General features: G+C 36.7%; 1 protein-coding gene across 1 annotated transcript in view; it reads left to right on the top strand.

Moving 5' to 3' along the window:
* The window catches only part of WASL (WASP like actin nucleation promoting factor), an 84864-nt gene extending 71963 nt beyond the window's left edge, over positions 1 to 12901 (top strand). Inside the window, exons 9-11 of the mRNA XM_055421201.2 lie at positions 227 to 747; positions 7320 to 7428; positions 10224 to 12901. Of these exons, the coding sequence (XP_055277176.1) occupies positions 227 to 747; positions 7320 to 7428; positions 10224 to 10285 (692 nt within the window). The 3' untranslated portion in view covers positions 10286 to 12901. The remainder of the gene's footprint in view (positions 1 to 226; positions 748 to 7319; positions 7429 to 10223) is intronic.
* Positions 12902 to 16737: the final 3836 nt, after the last annotated feature.

The raw sequence follows: 16737 nt of genomic DNA, 5'->3' as shown, positions 1-16737 counted from the left end.
GGAAAGTGATCTTTAGGCTGAGGATTCCCAAATTATTCTGAATTATAAGATATCATAAGAATTATAAGATACCATCTTTGCTCAGATAGCCTTGTAAAATAAAATACAAAGATGGGGCCTTTTTTTCCTCATACTATTTTAATACATGTTGAAATATGTTGTTTTTTCAGTATAATGTTTGTGGGGGGAAAAAAGCATGCTTTCTTTTTTTCTGTTTGTATTTCAGCACCACCACCTCCACCACCATCAAGGGGAGGTCCACCTCCTCCTCCCCCACCTCCACATAGCTCGGGCCCTCCTCCCCCTCCTGCCAGAGGAAGAGGGGCTCCTCCTCCACCACCTTCAAGAGCTCCCACAGCTGCACCGCCACCACCGCCTCCATCCAGGCCAGGTGTAGGAGTCCCTCCACCACCGCCAAACAGGATGTACCCTCCTCCACTTCCAGCTCTTCCCTCCTCAGCACCTTCAGGGCCTCCACCACCGCCTCCACCTCTATCAGTGAGCGGGTCAGTGGTACCACCCCCACCACCTCCGCCTCCACCGCCACCAGGGCCACCACCTCCCCCTGGCCTCCCTTCTGATGGTGACCACCAAGTTCCAACTCCTGCAGGAAACAAAGCAGCTCTTTTAGATCAAATTAGAGAGGGTGCTCAGCTAAAAAAAGTGGAACAGAACAGTCGGCCGGTGTCCTGCTCCGGAAGGGATGCACTTTTAGACCAGATACGACAGGGTATTCAACTGAAATCTGTAAGTAATCCATTCTTTTCAATCTAGACTACCTGTCTTCATGGAATTTTAAAGTATTATAAGACGTCTTTGGAAAGAAATATTTCTTTACTTTTTCTCTTGGTATTTTTTTAACCCTATGAATTTCTGATATTTTTAATACCATAAAATGCACACATTTATACCTTTACCTGTATAACCTATATTTCTGTATCAAAATACCACCCCAAAAAGTTCCCTCATGCCTTTCTCCCTTCTTGAAAAGAATCACCGATCTGATTTCTATCACCATAGTTTTAGCTTACCTATTATATAACTTCATAAAGAGAATATTGCACTGTGTTCGAAATTCATTGTTCTAGACTTTTGAATAAAATTTAATTGAGAGAAAAATCTTTATTAAACTACACAGAAGTAAAAGTAGCCATGTTGAAACCAATCATAATCATTTTGGTAAAGTCAGACCATTAACTTTATGAAAACTAAACTAGATTTTAAAGTTTCAGTGTCTGAAATTTAGATTAGTAGAGAATCAGACTCCACAGAGAATTGAAAGAATTTCTGTAGTGATGGCAGATAACTTTGAATTCTCTGAGTTCGATGAGGTCATCATTTAACCTTCTTCTAGAACAGGGCTTCCCTGGTGGCTCAGAGGGTAAAGCGTCTGCCTGCAGTGTGAGAGAACCAGGTTTGATCCCTGGGTTGTGAAGATCCTCTGGAGAAGGAAATGGCAACCCATTCCAGGACCCTTTCCTGGAAAATCCCATGGACAGAGAAGCCTTGTATGCTGCAGTCCATGGGGTCGCAAAGAGTCAGACATGACTGAGCGACTTCACTTTCACTTAGAGCAGAGGTTACCAAACTTTTTTCTTTAAAGGCCTAGATAGTAAACATTTTAGGCTTGCAAACGCATATAGTATGTTACAGCTGCTCAGCTCTGCTGTTATACCACAGATGCAACAGCTGTACATGTTCTGAAAGCGACCATAGACAGCACATAAATGAATGGACATGGTTGTGTTCTATGAAGCTGTATTTATGGACACTGAAATTTGAATTTCATATAATTTGCACATATCACAAATATTCTTCTTTCATTTTTGTTTTCTTTCAACCATTTAAAAGTGTAAAAATCATTCTTAGCTTTAAGAAAGTTATAAGTTGGCCCATGCAGTAGTTTCCTGACCCCTGACCTGAAGCCTAAGCTTCCTAACATTCATACGCTTCCTCCAGGCCTTTATATGTGGTTTCTCAGTTCTTGGAGGAACACTTTTCTGCAGGACTTCAGACAGTTACAATTGATAGCTTTTTCTATGAAGTAAATGGAGCTGAAAGAAGGAGATTTTTAATGGAAAATTATTTTTTAGCATGTAGAGAATTATAACTTTCTAAATCCTATAAACTGTCTAGGAAGGAAATGACAGATCAGGAACACAAGTAATTGAATGAAGGCATTTAAACATTAGCATAGTACAGATTTAAGAAACTTCTGGTCTTTAAAATGTGTTTAGATCTTTTCTTAACATATATCCAGAAAGATACTTAGATCAGCCTCTAAACAATCAACTGTTCCCTCTTCCCATTTACTTCTGACTAAAGGTTTCTTAGGAACTTTGAATAGTTGTTAACGGGCAGAATTATTGTCAAAATGACCACAGCCCAGATGAAGAGCAGATTTTAATGGGGCCGTACCCTTTAGAATGTCAGATACATAAGTTGACCCTTGGATAGCAGGGGAGTTATGTGTACCAGCCCTCTGAGCAGTCAGATGTGTGTATAACTTTTGACTTCCCCAAAGTTTAATTACTAATGGCCTGTTGTTATCTGGAAGCCTTGCAATAACATAAAGATTAACATATTTTGTATGTTTTATATATATTATACTATGTCCTATATTCTTATAGTAAGCTAGAGAAGAGAAATGTTAAGAAAATCATAAGGAAGAGAAAATACATTTACAGTACTGAATTGGATTTATTGATACTATAACTTTACATCATCTGCTCACAAGATGAATAGTCTGTTAGTACCTATGTCAGTATTGGTCAATATTCTTTTATATATATATATTCTTATATAATGCTAGATGTTATATGTAATACACTAGACATTGAAAATGAAAATATGAGAAATTTATAGTTATTTACAGGTATAACAATTCATACGTTGATAATGATTGCTTTATGGTAGCCTAGTATATTCAATATTATTGCTTCACAATAGCTAACCTACATACTAATGAATGAATCATTATGAAATTTTTATGGCATATATTATTACAGTCATATTCTTAATACTGTGTTAGAAACATTATTGTTGTTTTTTTCAAAACCACTTACTTGTGATGATAGGCAGCTACACAGTTTCTCCAGTTATGAAAGAGGCGTACCGTATGGTGATATAATTCAATCATGTACACTGTGTTCTACATGATGAATACTTAGGCAATGTTGATACAAAAATATACGGTTCTCGCCATGTAGTTATTAGATTTTCACAAAAAGACACACTTACACAACAGATAAGTTTATCTTATTAACTGTATAGCATGATCAGTTCAGTTCAGTCACTCAGTCCAACTCTTTGCGACCCCATGGAGTGTGGCACGCCAGGCTTCCTGTCCATCCCCAACTCCCGGAGCTTGCTCAACTCACATCCATCGAGTTGGTGATGCCATCCAACTATCTCATCCTCTGTCATCCCCTTTTCCTCCTGTCTTTAATCTTTCCCAGCATCAGGGTCTTTTCCAATGAGTCAGTTCTTCGCATCAGCTGGTCAAAGTATTGAAGTTTCAGCTTCATCATCAGTCTTTCCAGTGAATATTCAGGACTGATTTCCTTTAGGATTGATTGGTTTGATCTCCTTGCTGTCCAAGGGACTTAGTAGTCTTCCCCAACACCACGGTTCAAAAGCATCAATTCTTCTGCGCTCAGCTTTCTTTATAGTCCAACTCTCACATCCATACGTGACTCCTGGAAAAACAATAGCTTTGACTAGACGGACCTTTGTTGACAAAGTAATGTCTCTGCTTTTTAATGTGCTGTCTAGGTTGGTCATAGCTTTTCTTCCAAGGAGCAGGCGTTAATTTCGTGGCTGCAATCACTATTTGCAGTGATTTGGAGCCCCCCAAAATAAAATCTGTCACTGTTTCCATTGTTTCCACATCTGTTTGCCATGAAGTTATGGGACCAGATGCCATGATCTTCGTTTTTTGAATGTTGAGTTTTAAGCCAGCTTTTTCACTCTCCTCTTTCACTTTCATCAAGAGGCTCTTTAGTTCTTCTTCACTTTCTGCCATAAGGGTGGTGTCATCTTGCAATCTTGATCCCAGCTTGTGATTTATCCAGCCCTGCATTTTGGATGATGTACTCTGCATGTAAGTTAAATAAGCAGGGTGACAATGTACAACTTTGACATACTCCTTTCCCGATGTGAAGCCAGTCTGTTGTTCCATGTCCAGGTCTAACAGTTGCTTCTTGATCTGCATACAGATTTCTCAGGAGGCAGGTCAGGTGGTCTGGTATTCCCATCTCTTTAAGAATTTTCCACAGTTGTTGTGATACACACAGTCAGTGGCTTTGGCGTAGTCAATAAAACAGAAGTAGATGTTTTTCTGGAACTCTCTTGCTTTTTCGATGATCCAACAGATGTTGGCAGTTTGATCTCTGGTTCCTCTGCATTTTCTAAATCCAGCTTGAACATCTGCAAGTTCACTGGTCAAAGTATTGAAGTTTCAGCTTCATCATCAGTCTTCATCATCCAGTTCATGTACTGTTGAAGCCTGGCTTTGAGAATTTTGAGCATTACTTTGCTAGTATGTGATATGAGTGCAATTGTGCAGTAGTTTGAGCATTCTTTGTCTTTGCCTCTGTTTAGGATTGGAATGAAAACTGATCTTTTCCAGTCCTGTGGCCACTGCTGAATTTTCCAATTTGTTGGGATCTTGAGTTCAGTACTTTCACAGCATTATCTTTTAGGATTTAAAATAGCTCAAGTGGAATTCCATCACCCCCACCAGCTTTTTTTGTAGTGATGCTTCCTAAGGCCCACTTGCCTTTGCATTCCAGGATGTCTGGCTCTAGGTGAGTGATCACACCATTGTGGTTATCTGGGTCATTAAGATCTTTTTCGTATAGTTCTTCTGTGTATTCTTGCCACCTGTTCTTAGTATCTTTTGCTTCTGTTAGGTCCCTACCATTTCTGTCCTTGATTGTGCCCATCTTTGCATGAAAAGTTCCCTTGGTATCTCTGATTTTCTTGAAGAGATCTCTAGTCTTTCCCATTCTATGTTGTCCTCTATTTCTTTGCATTGATCACTGAGGAAGGCTTTCTTATCTCTGCTGTTCTTTGGAACTCTGCATGATGATGGCATGATGATTACTTCCACTTCTTAAGTGGAAGTGGATCATCACAAAGGTCTTCCTCATTGTTGTCTTCACACCGAGTAGGCTGAGGAGGAGGAGGAGGAAAAGGAGGGGTTGGTCTCCTACACCTAACTGCATGAAGATACATGAGAACTGCAGGAGATCACTTTTTACTGTGATGCACAATTTACTGGGGAGACAAACTGCTCATACTAGTAGAATCACAGGGAGTTTCAAGTAGATACTCATGCTTGGCTCACTGAACTAGCAACAGAAGGTATCTACAAAATTAGGCCAATAGTACAGTGTGCACTGCAATTAATCTTACGCAGTTATGATTTAAAACTTCATCTTTACACTTGTTTACATTTCGGTTAACAGGGAATGGTGCCATGTATGTAGGATTTCCCGAAGTCCCTGTGTGTGCATAAGCTTTAATAAATTCTAACTTCTTACGATAGATTTGTGTATACTTTATGGTAGTAACTGGTAAAGTAGACCTGTTTTATGCATATGTTTTATACATATGTTTTATGCATTCGTGACATGTCTGACTTTTTCTTAATTTTTTCATGTATTTGGGCAATGTGATTCATCTGTTTTTTCAGATGTAGAAGATCTTTATAAAAATGTCCCAATATATTTATTGAAAAAAATCTGCATATAAATGGACCCATGCAATTCAAACTCATGTTATTCAAGGGTAGCTATGTGTATGTGTGTGTAATTATTTAGTATAGCTGTGCTATTTCATTTTTAATTATACCAATAACATACTTTTCTGTGAATACTCTCAGGGACAAAATTAACAAAATGAGTATTTTGTATAAAGGACTACTCATTTTAATCAAAGGGTACAGAGAGTAGTACTTTCTAAATTGTGTTTTTTTTCCCTTAGTTTCTACAGATTTCCTGTAGACTCTTTTTTAATGGGGCTTCCCTTGTGACTCAGCTGGTAAAAAAAATCTGCCTGCAATGTGGAAGACCTGGGTTTGATCCCTGGGTTGGGGAGATCCGCTGGAGAAGGAAAAGGCTACCCACTCCAGTTCTGTCCTGGAGAATTCCATGGACTGTACAGTCCGTGGGGTTGGAAAGAGTCAGGAGTGTTGAAATCAGGGATTATTTAATATAGAAATTAGATTTTAATAAGATCCCTTTTTTCTGTTTTAATGAGACCCTTTTATTGATAGAGCTTTTTTTAAAAAAAAAATTTATTTTGTATTGGGGTATAGTTGATTAACAATGTTGTAGTAGTTTCAGATGAACAATGAAGGGACTCAGCCATGCTTATACATATATCCATTCTCCCCCAAGCCCTGCTCCCATCCAGGCCGGCACATAACATTGAGCAGAGTTTCATGTGCTATACAAATAGGTCTTTGTTGATTATCCATTTTAAATATAGCAGTGTGTACATGACCTTCCCAGAGTCTCTAACCATCATGTCCCCAAGCATCCATAAGTTCATTTTCTAAGTCTGTGAGTCTCTTTAATGAGACCCTTTAATATTGATTTTTTTCCCCCAAATGTAGTTTGTGTTAGGTAAACTAAACTGTACTTTAGTTGGGGAAAGTTAGTTGCCTTGTGAGGTACATTTTGAAGGCTACTCATCTAATCTCCTTAAAGAGAAGTTTCACATACATGAGAAGGAAGGTTCATTTTTAATTACAGTATATATATTGTCTATTATATATATTTATATTATAACCTTATATTAAATATAATATTTAAAATTATAAAGCTTATTAGCAAAGCTGAATTTTTCAGGACAATATAAGTCTTTTTAAATGCTCTTAGATATCTTAAAGATGTGCTTCTCACCTAGTAACTCTAGGAATCTAAATATGTCCTCAGTTTTATAAAACAATATCCTTTGATAACTGTTTTAAAGTTTCTTATCAACCAAGATTTTGTGTGTTAGAATGAACAGAAATAACCCAACTTCAAGGGCAAGTAGCACAAAGTTTGATTTTTAATCTAAAATTGGAAATCTGTTGATGGCCTATACATTAAGAATGGGAAATCTATCTTGCATAAGTCTTTTAAAGCAGCAATTTTGTTTTTTTGTTTTTTTTCTTAATTCAGTTAATCCTATCCTGGGCTTGATTGCTTTTTGGGTTTTATTTTCTTTTAAAATAATGAAGTGATTGTGAGAGAGAAAGATTTTCTGGAGAGAGAGACTTTTTGCTAAGGATGTATTACTCAGTTTTACTAACTTTCCTTTCCAAGGTAACTGATGCGCCAGAGTCTACACCACCAGCACCTGCACCCACTTCAGGAATTGTAGGTGCATTAATGGAAGTGATGCAGAAGAGGAGCAAAGCCATTCATTCTTCAGGTATGTTTGCATGTGTGTACATATAGTTAATAACTTTGAATATTTGAAGTTCTGTTTCTCTTTTTATTCTATCACACAGTCTTTTTTAGATTTTATTCCTGCTATTGAATAACTTATTGATTTAGGTTCTCAGACATATTTTAAGAAGTTGTCACTGTGACTGGTCTGTTTGAAGCTTAATGGGTGCCATGTCATAACCATAAACTGGAAGAACAATTTTGGCAAAAATGGCAGTTTTGTTTCCCAAACTAGAAGTATTAATAGAATGCCTGGTAAACAACTCCTGAAAAAAAGACTTGGCATTCCTGTATCTCATTCCTGAGACATTCTTGTGACTTAAGAAATGTAGGTTTCCCTGATTTGTAAGAATTGGGACTGAGAAATGAGATTAATTATATTGTTTCTGGGGTTTGCTAAAGAACCCTAGTTTTTTGTTTCCTCTTTTTTGTTTTTCCCAAAACATTATTTGACTAAGGTAGTTTGTACTTGTGGTTATTAAACATATGCACACCACTGTTAAATGAGGGTCCTTTTTAAAAGAAAGAATATGGGTTTTGCTGCAGTAGTGGTTGAGATTTACTGAAGAGCATGATGTACTAGAAGCAGATCTTTGTTCTTATTAAATCTATTATTTATTCTCTGTGGTGGACCTCAGTTCTCCAGTTTGTTACATGGAGAGAATTCATAAATCAGATGATTGATATGAACAGCAAATTATTACGCAAATAACCAGCAGGTTGCTGGTAGGTGCACATAGTAGGTGCTCAGTAAATGTTGTTTTCCTTCTGTTTATTTCCCCTTAAGGATGTGGATGTCTAAGATCCTTTGGCAACATTTGTTTTCCTTAAATAGGCATTTTTATTTCTGTACTGTGCTAAAAAGATAGAATAGGCTAGTTCAGTCCACAAGTATTTATTGTGAGATACTAAGAAAAAAAGAAAAACCCCTGCCTTTATGGATCATGCGTTCCAGTGAGAAAGAGAGAGACAATAAATAAAACAAATTAGAAAATATGTACTTTAAATAGTGATATGTACTAAGGACAGAAAGTAAGTAGAAAAAGGAAAAGACTAACAGACTGTGAGAGAGAATTTCATTTATCATAGGATAATGAGGCTTACGTAAGATGTCATTTGAAAAAAGACTGAAAGGAGTTCAGGGAGTAAACCATGTAGAAAACAGGAAAGTATGTACAGCCAGTACAAACTCCCTGAGGAACGGTTCCAAGGTCAGTAGGGGTGGAACAAGAAGAAGAATAAGGAAGAAAGAGAAAGAAGAATAAGGAAGTAGTATGAGAGGTGGCAGGAAGCCAAGAGTAAGGCTTTGGAGGCCATGAATGTGGTGGGAAGCCACTGGAAGGTTCTTAGCAGAGTAATGAGTGGCAGTGATCCAGGCAGGAGATGATGCAGGTTTGAATCAGATTGGTAGCTCCTGAGAAGTGGTTGGATACTAGTTATACTTTGAATGTGGATAACATTGGGTTTGTTGATAGATTGAAAACAAGGTTTGGGAAAAAAGGAGTGATGGATGAGTCTGAGGTTTTTGACCTGAGCAACTGAAAGAGTGAAATTTTTATTAATAGAATGGAGAAAGATTTAGGAGAAGCAAGTTTGAAAGGAAAGATAGGAATTTGATTCTACATATTAAATTTGAAATACTAAAAATTTAAAACTAGCTGTTGAGTAGGCATTTGGTTATGAGTCAGATTCAGGGGAGAGATGTGAATGGTTAATATAAATCTGCGTGTCATTAAGTACATGGTATTTAAAGGCACGGAACTGGATGAGATCATCAAAGAAGTGGGTATAAACAGAGAACAGGAAGTCTAATAGAATCAGGGGGACTGGCGAATGTGGTATCTTAGAAGTCAGGGGAAGAAGCTGAAAGGAGGGTGGGATGATCATCTGGGTCAGATGGGTGTGATGGGTCACAAAACTGAGAACAGAGAATTGAGCTTTAGCTTTAGGAGAAGGGAAAGGCTACCCACTCCAGTATTCTGACCTGGAGAATTCCATGGACTGTATAGTACATGGGGTCGCAAAGAGTTGGACACGACTGAGTGACTTGCATGTTCAAGTTCACTTTTAGTGATAGTAGGTCCTTGGTGACTGGGAAAGAGCAGTGCCAGTGGGTTCAAGAGAGAATCAGGGTAGAAAAGGTTGGCGTGCCTACTCTGTTTCCTTTATGGCTTAGTGCTGATGCGGTTCCTACCTGTCACTGGAATTATAACTGAAATCAGCTAAACAATGTGCAAGTATATTTTTTTTACAGCTTTTCTTTTGATATGTGTGTTGATTCAGAGAAAGTGAAGTTTTAGTTGCCCAGTCTGATTCTTTGCAACCCCATGGACTGTAACCCACCAGGCTCCCCCCTGCATGGAATTCTCCAGGAAAGAATACTAGAATGGGTAACCATTTACTTCTCCAGGGGATCTTCCCAACCCAGGGATTGAACCGGGTCTCCTACATTGTGGTCAGATAGATTCTTTACCGTCTGAGCCACCAGGGAAGCCCTGTTGATTCAGAGAGATCAACTCATGTGATTTTACACATAAGGAAGCACAGGTTGAAACTGGTTCCATAGAGATTAAGGAACTAGAATCCAAGTCTTCTTACCCCTGTTCTAATCTTCAGCTCACAATCAAATACTCTTTAGATGTTATTTTATTGATTCATTTTAAACCATTTTAGTAACTGGATTCCTCCAGGTTGTATTTTAGAAGTTGAATAGCAAGAATTATGTAATGTCATTTTATTTATGTGCATGTTTTAATTGCCTTACTGATTCTCTTCTAGATGAAGATGAGGATGAAGATGATGATGAAGATTTTGAGGATGATGATGAATGGGAAGACTGATCTATATATTATATATATATATTTTTAAGGTGAAATACTAAACACTACTTTCTGTCTATGGATTCTGTAAAATTATCATGTAAATGTTCTACCAATTTGCTGTATATTTTTGTTGCCTTTTTGCTTTTTTTTTATTAATCTGTGCAATACCTCATTTAATCTGTAAGGGTTTGTCATAATCCTCTGCAAAGCTACTCCCTGTGACTGTGTGCACGTTTACACCAGGATGCTCACTTGATTTGTGAGTGTTTTTCATTCCATCAACAAGGGAGTTTAAATATTATATGTGAGACTGACAAAAACCTTAATGTAATTTAGTTATAATGCCAGAAGGAAAACACTATTTTCATACCCTACTTTTTCTGTACCTAAATTTTCTTATTAAAATCTAGTATAGCACTACATTCTTTTTTAAGTGATGCAAACCTTAGTTTATTTAGCCCCTTCTTTTTGAACACATGCCACATGAATGTTGAAACTGATACATTGCACATTTCTCTAGACATCACTACACTGATGCCGGTTCTCAAATTTTAGCAATATGCTCTACGTAAAATCACTACAGAGATGCTAGTCGGGAAAACACACCTCTTACAGCAATATTGCCTATTGTTGTACAGATCTGGTATTTGGAGGCTGGAATCATAAGGAGCCCTTGCATACCTTACTTGACTGAGGTTATTTTTGTGTTATAGTAAATGTGGCAGGCTCTTTTTGGCAAAAATTTTTAAAAAGTATTTTTGGTATTATTCTGAAAGAAAAGTTAAGAGGTTAAAGTTTAGGGGATCTTAGAGATAATTCCATACTACATGAACTGAAGGAGGCTCTATACATTGTGGTATTTGGTTAAATATACTATAAAATCAGAACATTATAAAAATGAGGTGGGATTAAGTATTTTTATTTTGCAGTCTGTATGGATTGAGATATTCAGAAATAACAACCATAGAAGTCTTACCTAGTTGGCAAAGGTATACCCTGTAATAGTGAAACTATAATATGCTGGGTGTTTTTTTTTTTGTTTTTTTTTTTTAATTTTGATAATTTCTCAAGGTTTTTGTCAAATGTCAGGTGAAGGGTTACCTTTTTCTTAAAAGATTGATGGTCCCAATGTCAAGTTTCTTGGAACACAAAACCAAATGATAGATTTTAAAAAAGCAAAAATAAAACTTTACAACCTGCACATTTGTTATATATACTACATGATGTGTTAAAATTAGGGTTTCCTTGCCTCTCTACAGTACACTAGTATGCCTAAGGGTGATTGTTTCATATATATAGCATTAATTATCATACCTGCCTACTTTAAATTTTAGGTAGAAAAATGATCTGATTTAAATACAGACACCTATTTTTCTCACATTGAGTCATATACAGAATGTAGTTCCAAATGTATTTCATTACTGTAGTCACAATATCTGACTAAAAATTAAGCTCTCTATAATTGTACCGACCAAAATCTAGTTATTGGCATGATCTTGACAGGCTGGACCTGCAAGATGTGGCTTGAATTTTAACCAGTTATCACATAATCTCTAGTGATCATGCATCTAGTTATCATGAGAAATAATTTAAAAGGTTTTGTTGCTGAAAGCAGTAAGTGGTGCAGTACAATAGTTAAGTTATTCAGAGAATGTTACCTACCTTGCAGGAATAATTTAAGCTCATGGGAAAGATTCTAGACTTTTTGTTTCTTGCAAAAAACAGTGCCCTCTGCTGCTAAAAACCTTTTTCTGCTTACTTTTTTTTTTTTAATTGTGGCTTAATCTCTGTGGGTCTGGTGTGGATGAGACTGGACAACAACTAACCAATAAAATTAGGAATTTGTGCAAATGGTAAATAGAGCATTTTAATTATTTTAAGTAATATTGATCATTTTCCTTTTTGTTTCTTTCTTCTAGACATTATATAAATTTTTTACAATATCTTAGAAATGTCTTTAATGCCAGTTTAAGATATCTGTTCACTTTGGAGCAAGGAATGCAGGGTTTTCTAGCTAACTTTGTTATGATAAAGATTTATCAGGAGCTGCTCTGAGCAGAGGATTGGAAACAGTTCTAAACATGTAAGATGGGTATAAAATTTGCCAATGGTAATTGAGTTTATTCTTTCTTCTTAAAGGGGAAAAAAAAAAAAGACTTTTGTTGTTGCACAAAGTCTAAATTAATACTGGTTGAAACACAGCAGCTGTGGGATTCAGTCCAGGCATGAAGACTAAATCCACTTTAGATGTAAAGGTTGCATGTTTTCAGTCCTCCACCACCTCGCACCGTGGACAGCACTATACCTGTGCGTCGTCTGAGAGCTTCCCACATGCACTCCAGCTAAATGATTGTCTGATAGCCTTCGCGTTTAACAAACTAGCATGAGGCTTTTTATATTTAAACGCTATGTGATAGACAATTTCAGCTAGCCACATATTGTATGTATGAGATTCATAAAGACTTTCAATCATTCATTTCCATTTATCAACTGAAATTTTGTTTAGTATGTGAATTTTATTTTTTTTTTAAATGTATAGTGAATAGGATGTTGCACTGGTGGCAATTCATCATGGAGCATAATAAAATTAATTTGACCCAAATAGTATAAAATAGTGTGTTTTTGTTTATTGTTAAGAGATTAAAATGGGTAAAAAAAAAAATTTCAAACTGTGAATGGAAATGGTTGAAGTTTTCAGCCAACTGCATGCCCTGAGAGTTGGAGTGTGCCATTAAATAAACTTGGTGAGCAAAAGAATGTTACACCCTGTTCTGCCGGGAAACGTGACAGCTGCTCAGCTGTTCCCCTGGGAGCCACTGCTGTGGTATACAGAGTGTTCACATTGCAAGGTCACATTGGAACTTGTGCACACCGAAAATGTTGTGATTTCCTAAATCAGAGTGATAGTGGAGTTTACTGGTAGTTTCAGTAAAAGCCAAATACAGTAGTTCGTGTGGAAGGAGCTTAAAGAGCTTTGCTATCGAAGGTGGTGTTTACTTTTAAACAGGAAATTCAGTTTTTGATAAATAGAATTTTCTGTTCTGCTGACCCTGGCACAATTGGGTGTCTGAAGATTAAGCTGAGTTGTGGAATCTGTTGTGTAGGATGCTACAAAATGCCTTCTAAAAGCATCAGTCACATTTAAACATTTTCCATAATGATATGTCCTATTCCAAGTTTGTTTCTGTTGTACAAATGTGAACCCTTCAGAATGTATTAACCATACTTTTTAAAAGTTTTTTAAAGAGAGAAGTGCCTTAGAATTGCTCTTGTCACATTATATTTATCTATTCAATGAAGAAATTCCTGAAATTACTTATTCTGCTTTAGAAATGGAGTTCTTAAAGGACGACTATAGGGAAAAGGCCTATTACAGTACAATGGAAAATTCTTAATGGAAATTTTACTTAGCACACTTACCTTATTGACACTGTCACATCATACCTCCAAACAGCATACTTTTTGTAATCTCTTGTTCTTTTATTCTTAGATTTTTTCCTTTAAGTGTGCTTTTTAGTGATACCACTAGAAACAGGTATAATAACCTGGTTCTTATGAATATGATGGGGAACTTACTTTGCAATTAATGTTAAGACTGTCTGTACCTTTTGTATGTGCTGCATGGCATCTTCCTTTGCCATTAGGGAACCCATTGAAAATTTTGGATTTATAAATAACAAATCTAGATAAATCAACAACAGCTTAAATTTTTTTTTTTAAATTTACACCAATGATCAGGCTTGCCTGATGGCTCAAATGGTAAAGAATCTGCCTGCAATGCAGGAAACCCATGTTCAATCCCTGGATTGGGAAGATTGCTGGAGAGGGAAATGGCAACCCACTCCAGTATTCTTGCCTGAAGAATTCCATGGACAGAGGAGCTTGGCAGGCTACAGTCCATGGCGTTGCAAGGAGTTGGACACAACTGAGTGACTATCACTCAACTCACTAAAAAAATGTTCATTTGCACCAGTGATCAATCTATTGACACATACATAGTATTACATTTTACATAAGTCCAGTGTAAATCTAAACCAGCTCTGTGTACCACTGTCAAGATCAGTCAAGATATGAATAACAATTACTTTGAGTAAAATATAACAGTAACTTATAGGTGGTTTCTAGCTTAGGTGTTTGCATATTGGGGCATTTCTGGCAAATTTGAAGTACTCTCTTAATTTTTTAACAACTGCAAAAATTTCTTATACTTAGTAAGGATTTTTAAAAATTTGTTAAGAACTACAGTTTTAGCAGTATCAAATTGCATTATGGAATTGAAGTTCCATGTGTCGTATTGGCATTTTTTAATCTTGAATTTGGTTGGCATGTCTTGACCTAAATTCAGTTTTCTCATAGTTCTTGCTAGATGTTTGAGGATTTTCATCAAGGCTAGCATCAATATCTCCTTATTTAAACATTATTAAAATTAAATATATGATGGGCATTAAAATATAACAATAGTCTCTGATCCCCTCCTTCCTTAAATCTGAAATACTTATGTCACAACTGAAAAACAGTTGGGAGACCATTGAGTTATATGAAGCCTATGCTCATATCCTGGATGAGAGAGTATCTGGGGTAGTTGAGGGACTTGCTTGAGGCCCATTAGAGCCAAATACTAATAGAAGAAGCCAGATCTGACTACTAAATCAGTTGCTCTTTCCCATATCCATAAGACTGTTTTATTGTTTTCACTGTTTTTGTTGTAGATAAATTGCAGATTTACTTTGTTTCTGGAAGATTTACGGCTACAAATTTCACCCTTTCTCACATGTCGGCTGGGTGTTGATAAAAGCCTCTAGCTTCCTGTTCCCGTCTTTGCCTAGTAAAGCTGGCTGGCTTTGAGGAGCCAGCCCCTGACTCTGAAGCATGTGATAGTATCTTGGCTCAGTAAGGGCAGTCACTCTACATTGTCCAAGCATTCAGTCAGCACAGGACACTTCTGTCATTTAGTACTGAGTTGAAAACAAATTGAGGTTTTTATTCTACATCCAAATTCTTTTCATTAGTTTCTTGTAAATGGGCATTGCCTTTATTTAAACGTAAGTATTTTGTAAATCCTTATGGTCAATGGCCTGACAGAAAATTACTTTGAGAATGTATTAATCTTTCTGCCTAATTATCAGCCGACAGCTGTACTGTCAATTTAAAGACCAGGAGTTCTTCCAAGGAGCACAAGGACAAACTGGACACTTGAAATCCAACTTTTTGCTTCTCTTATTGTCGAGACAGGAGAATTCTAACTAGGTTGCATGTACTTCACCTTTGCTGTAAAAGGGACAGGAAAATAAAATATATTTAGTATTTGTGGTGTTGAAAGAAATTCAGTGAAAGGAAAAGACATTATCATGTCCAGTTAACTTCAGGGAAATCAACAAAGCCATTCATAACGTCTCAATTCTGTAGCTGTCTATTTTGACAACTTGGGTCCTTAAATCAGCTTCCAGGCCTAAAAAGAAACAGCCTTCGTGTTTTGTTTTGTTTTTTTTATGAGTGGGAATCTAAGGAAGCAGAGCATAGAAAAGAATTTTGTGTGTGTGTGTCTACACAGAATTTGTGTCTACAGCCATTGTTTTTAAGACTGGGATTGAGAGAAAACTCAGCAAGTAAAATTAAGTGGGTTCGAATCTCCATTTTGAAGGATAATAGCTAGTTGGGAAGAAACTGATGCAATAGAATATTTGGGTTCTGTTTGTTTATTGAGCAAGGATATAAGTGTAGAAGGGCCAACTTCTTAGTTGTATATTCAACTAAGGCTCAATATAGTCCATTCAGATAGAAAATTTTAACTTTCTTAAAGACATTGCTGTGGGTATTTGCTGAAGGTTGTGATGCAGGTAACATTAATAGTTAAGTAATTATGAGAGTCTAATAAACCTCGTCCTAAAACTAACTGCTATCCAAGCCACCTCTAAATAATCTGTTGTTATAGTCTTGTTTTGTTCGTGCATGAATGCCTCCAAATCCCATAGAGCATGATTATAAGGACCTGCTGCCTCAAGATGTTTAGAAAGTTCAGATAGATTGTGAGCCAGTTGAATGCTTTAAAATCTCTAGTAGGGCCTCACAGTTTATAGCCAACATGCCTGGGACAGCCTGACATGGTTTATGCCAGTTAAACGACAAGCAAAGAGAAATTCTACATAACAACTTGAGCCCTGTCAGCATCCTTTTTACTTTACATTTTCGTTGCTTTGATTTCTAGAACCCAGAACAACAAAAACTTGTTGACAGGAGTCACTGCAGTCAGCCCTCTATTTCTGTGGGGCATCAAAAGATGAAGGGCCAATTGTATTCCCTGTACTAAAGCATATTATTTTTTATTTAAATTTTTAAAAATTGTATTTTTTAATTTAATTTTTTATGCCACACCATGCAACTTGTGTGATTTTAGTTCCTCAGACAGGGATCATGGCAATGAGAGTGCAGAGTCTGAACAACTGAACCACCATTTTATATAAGGGACTTCA

Source organism: Moschus berezovskii, chromosome 3 (assembly GCF_049115385.1).
Source record: "Moschus berezovskii isolate FMDL1 chromosome 3, NW_MosBer_1.0, whole genome shotgun sequence".
In the NCBI taxonomy this organism is placed as follows: Eukaryota; Metazoa; Chordata; class Mammalia; order Artiodactyla; family Moschidae; genus Moschus; species Moschus berezovskii.
This window is presented reverse-complemented; position numbering and strand designations above follow the sequence as displayed.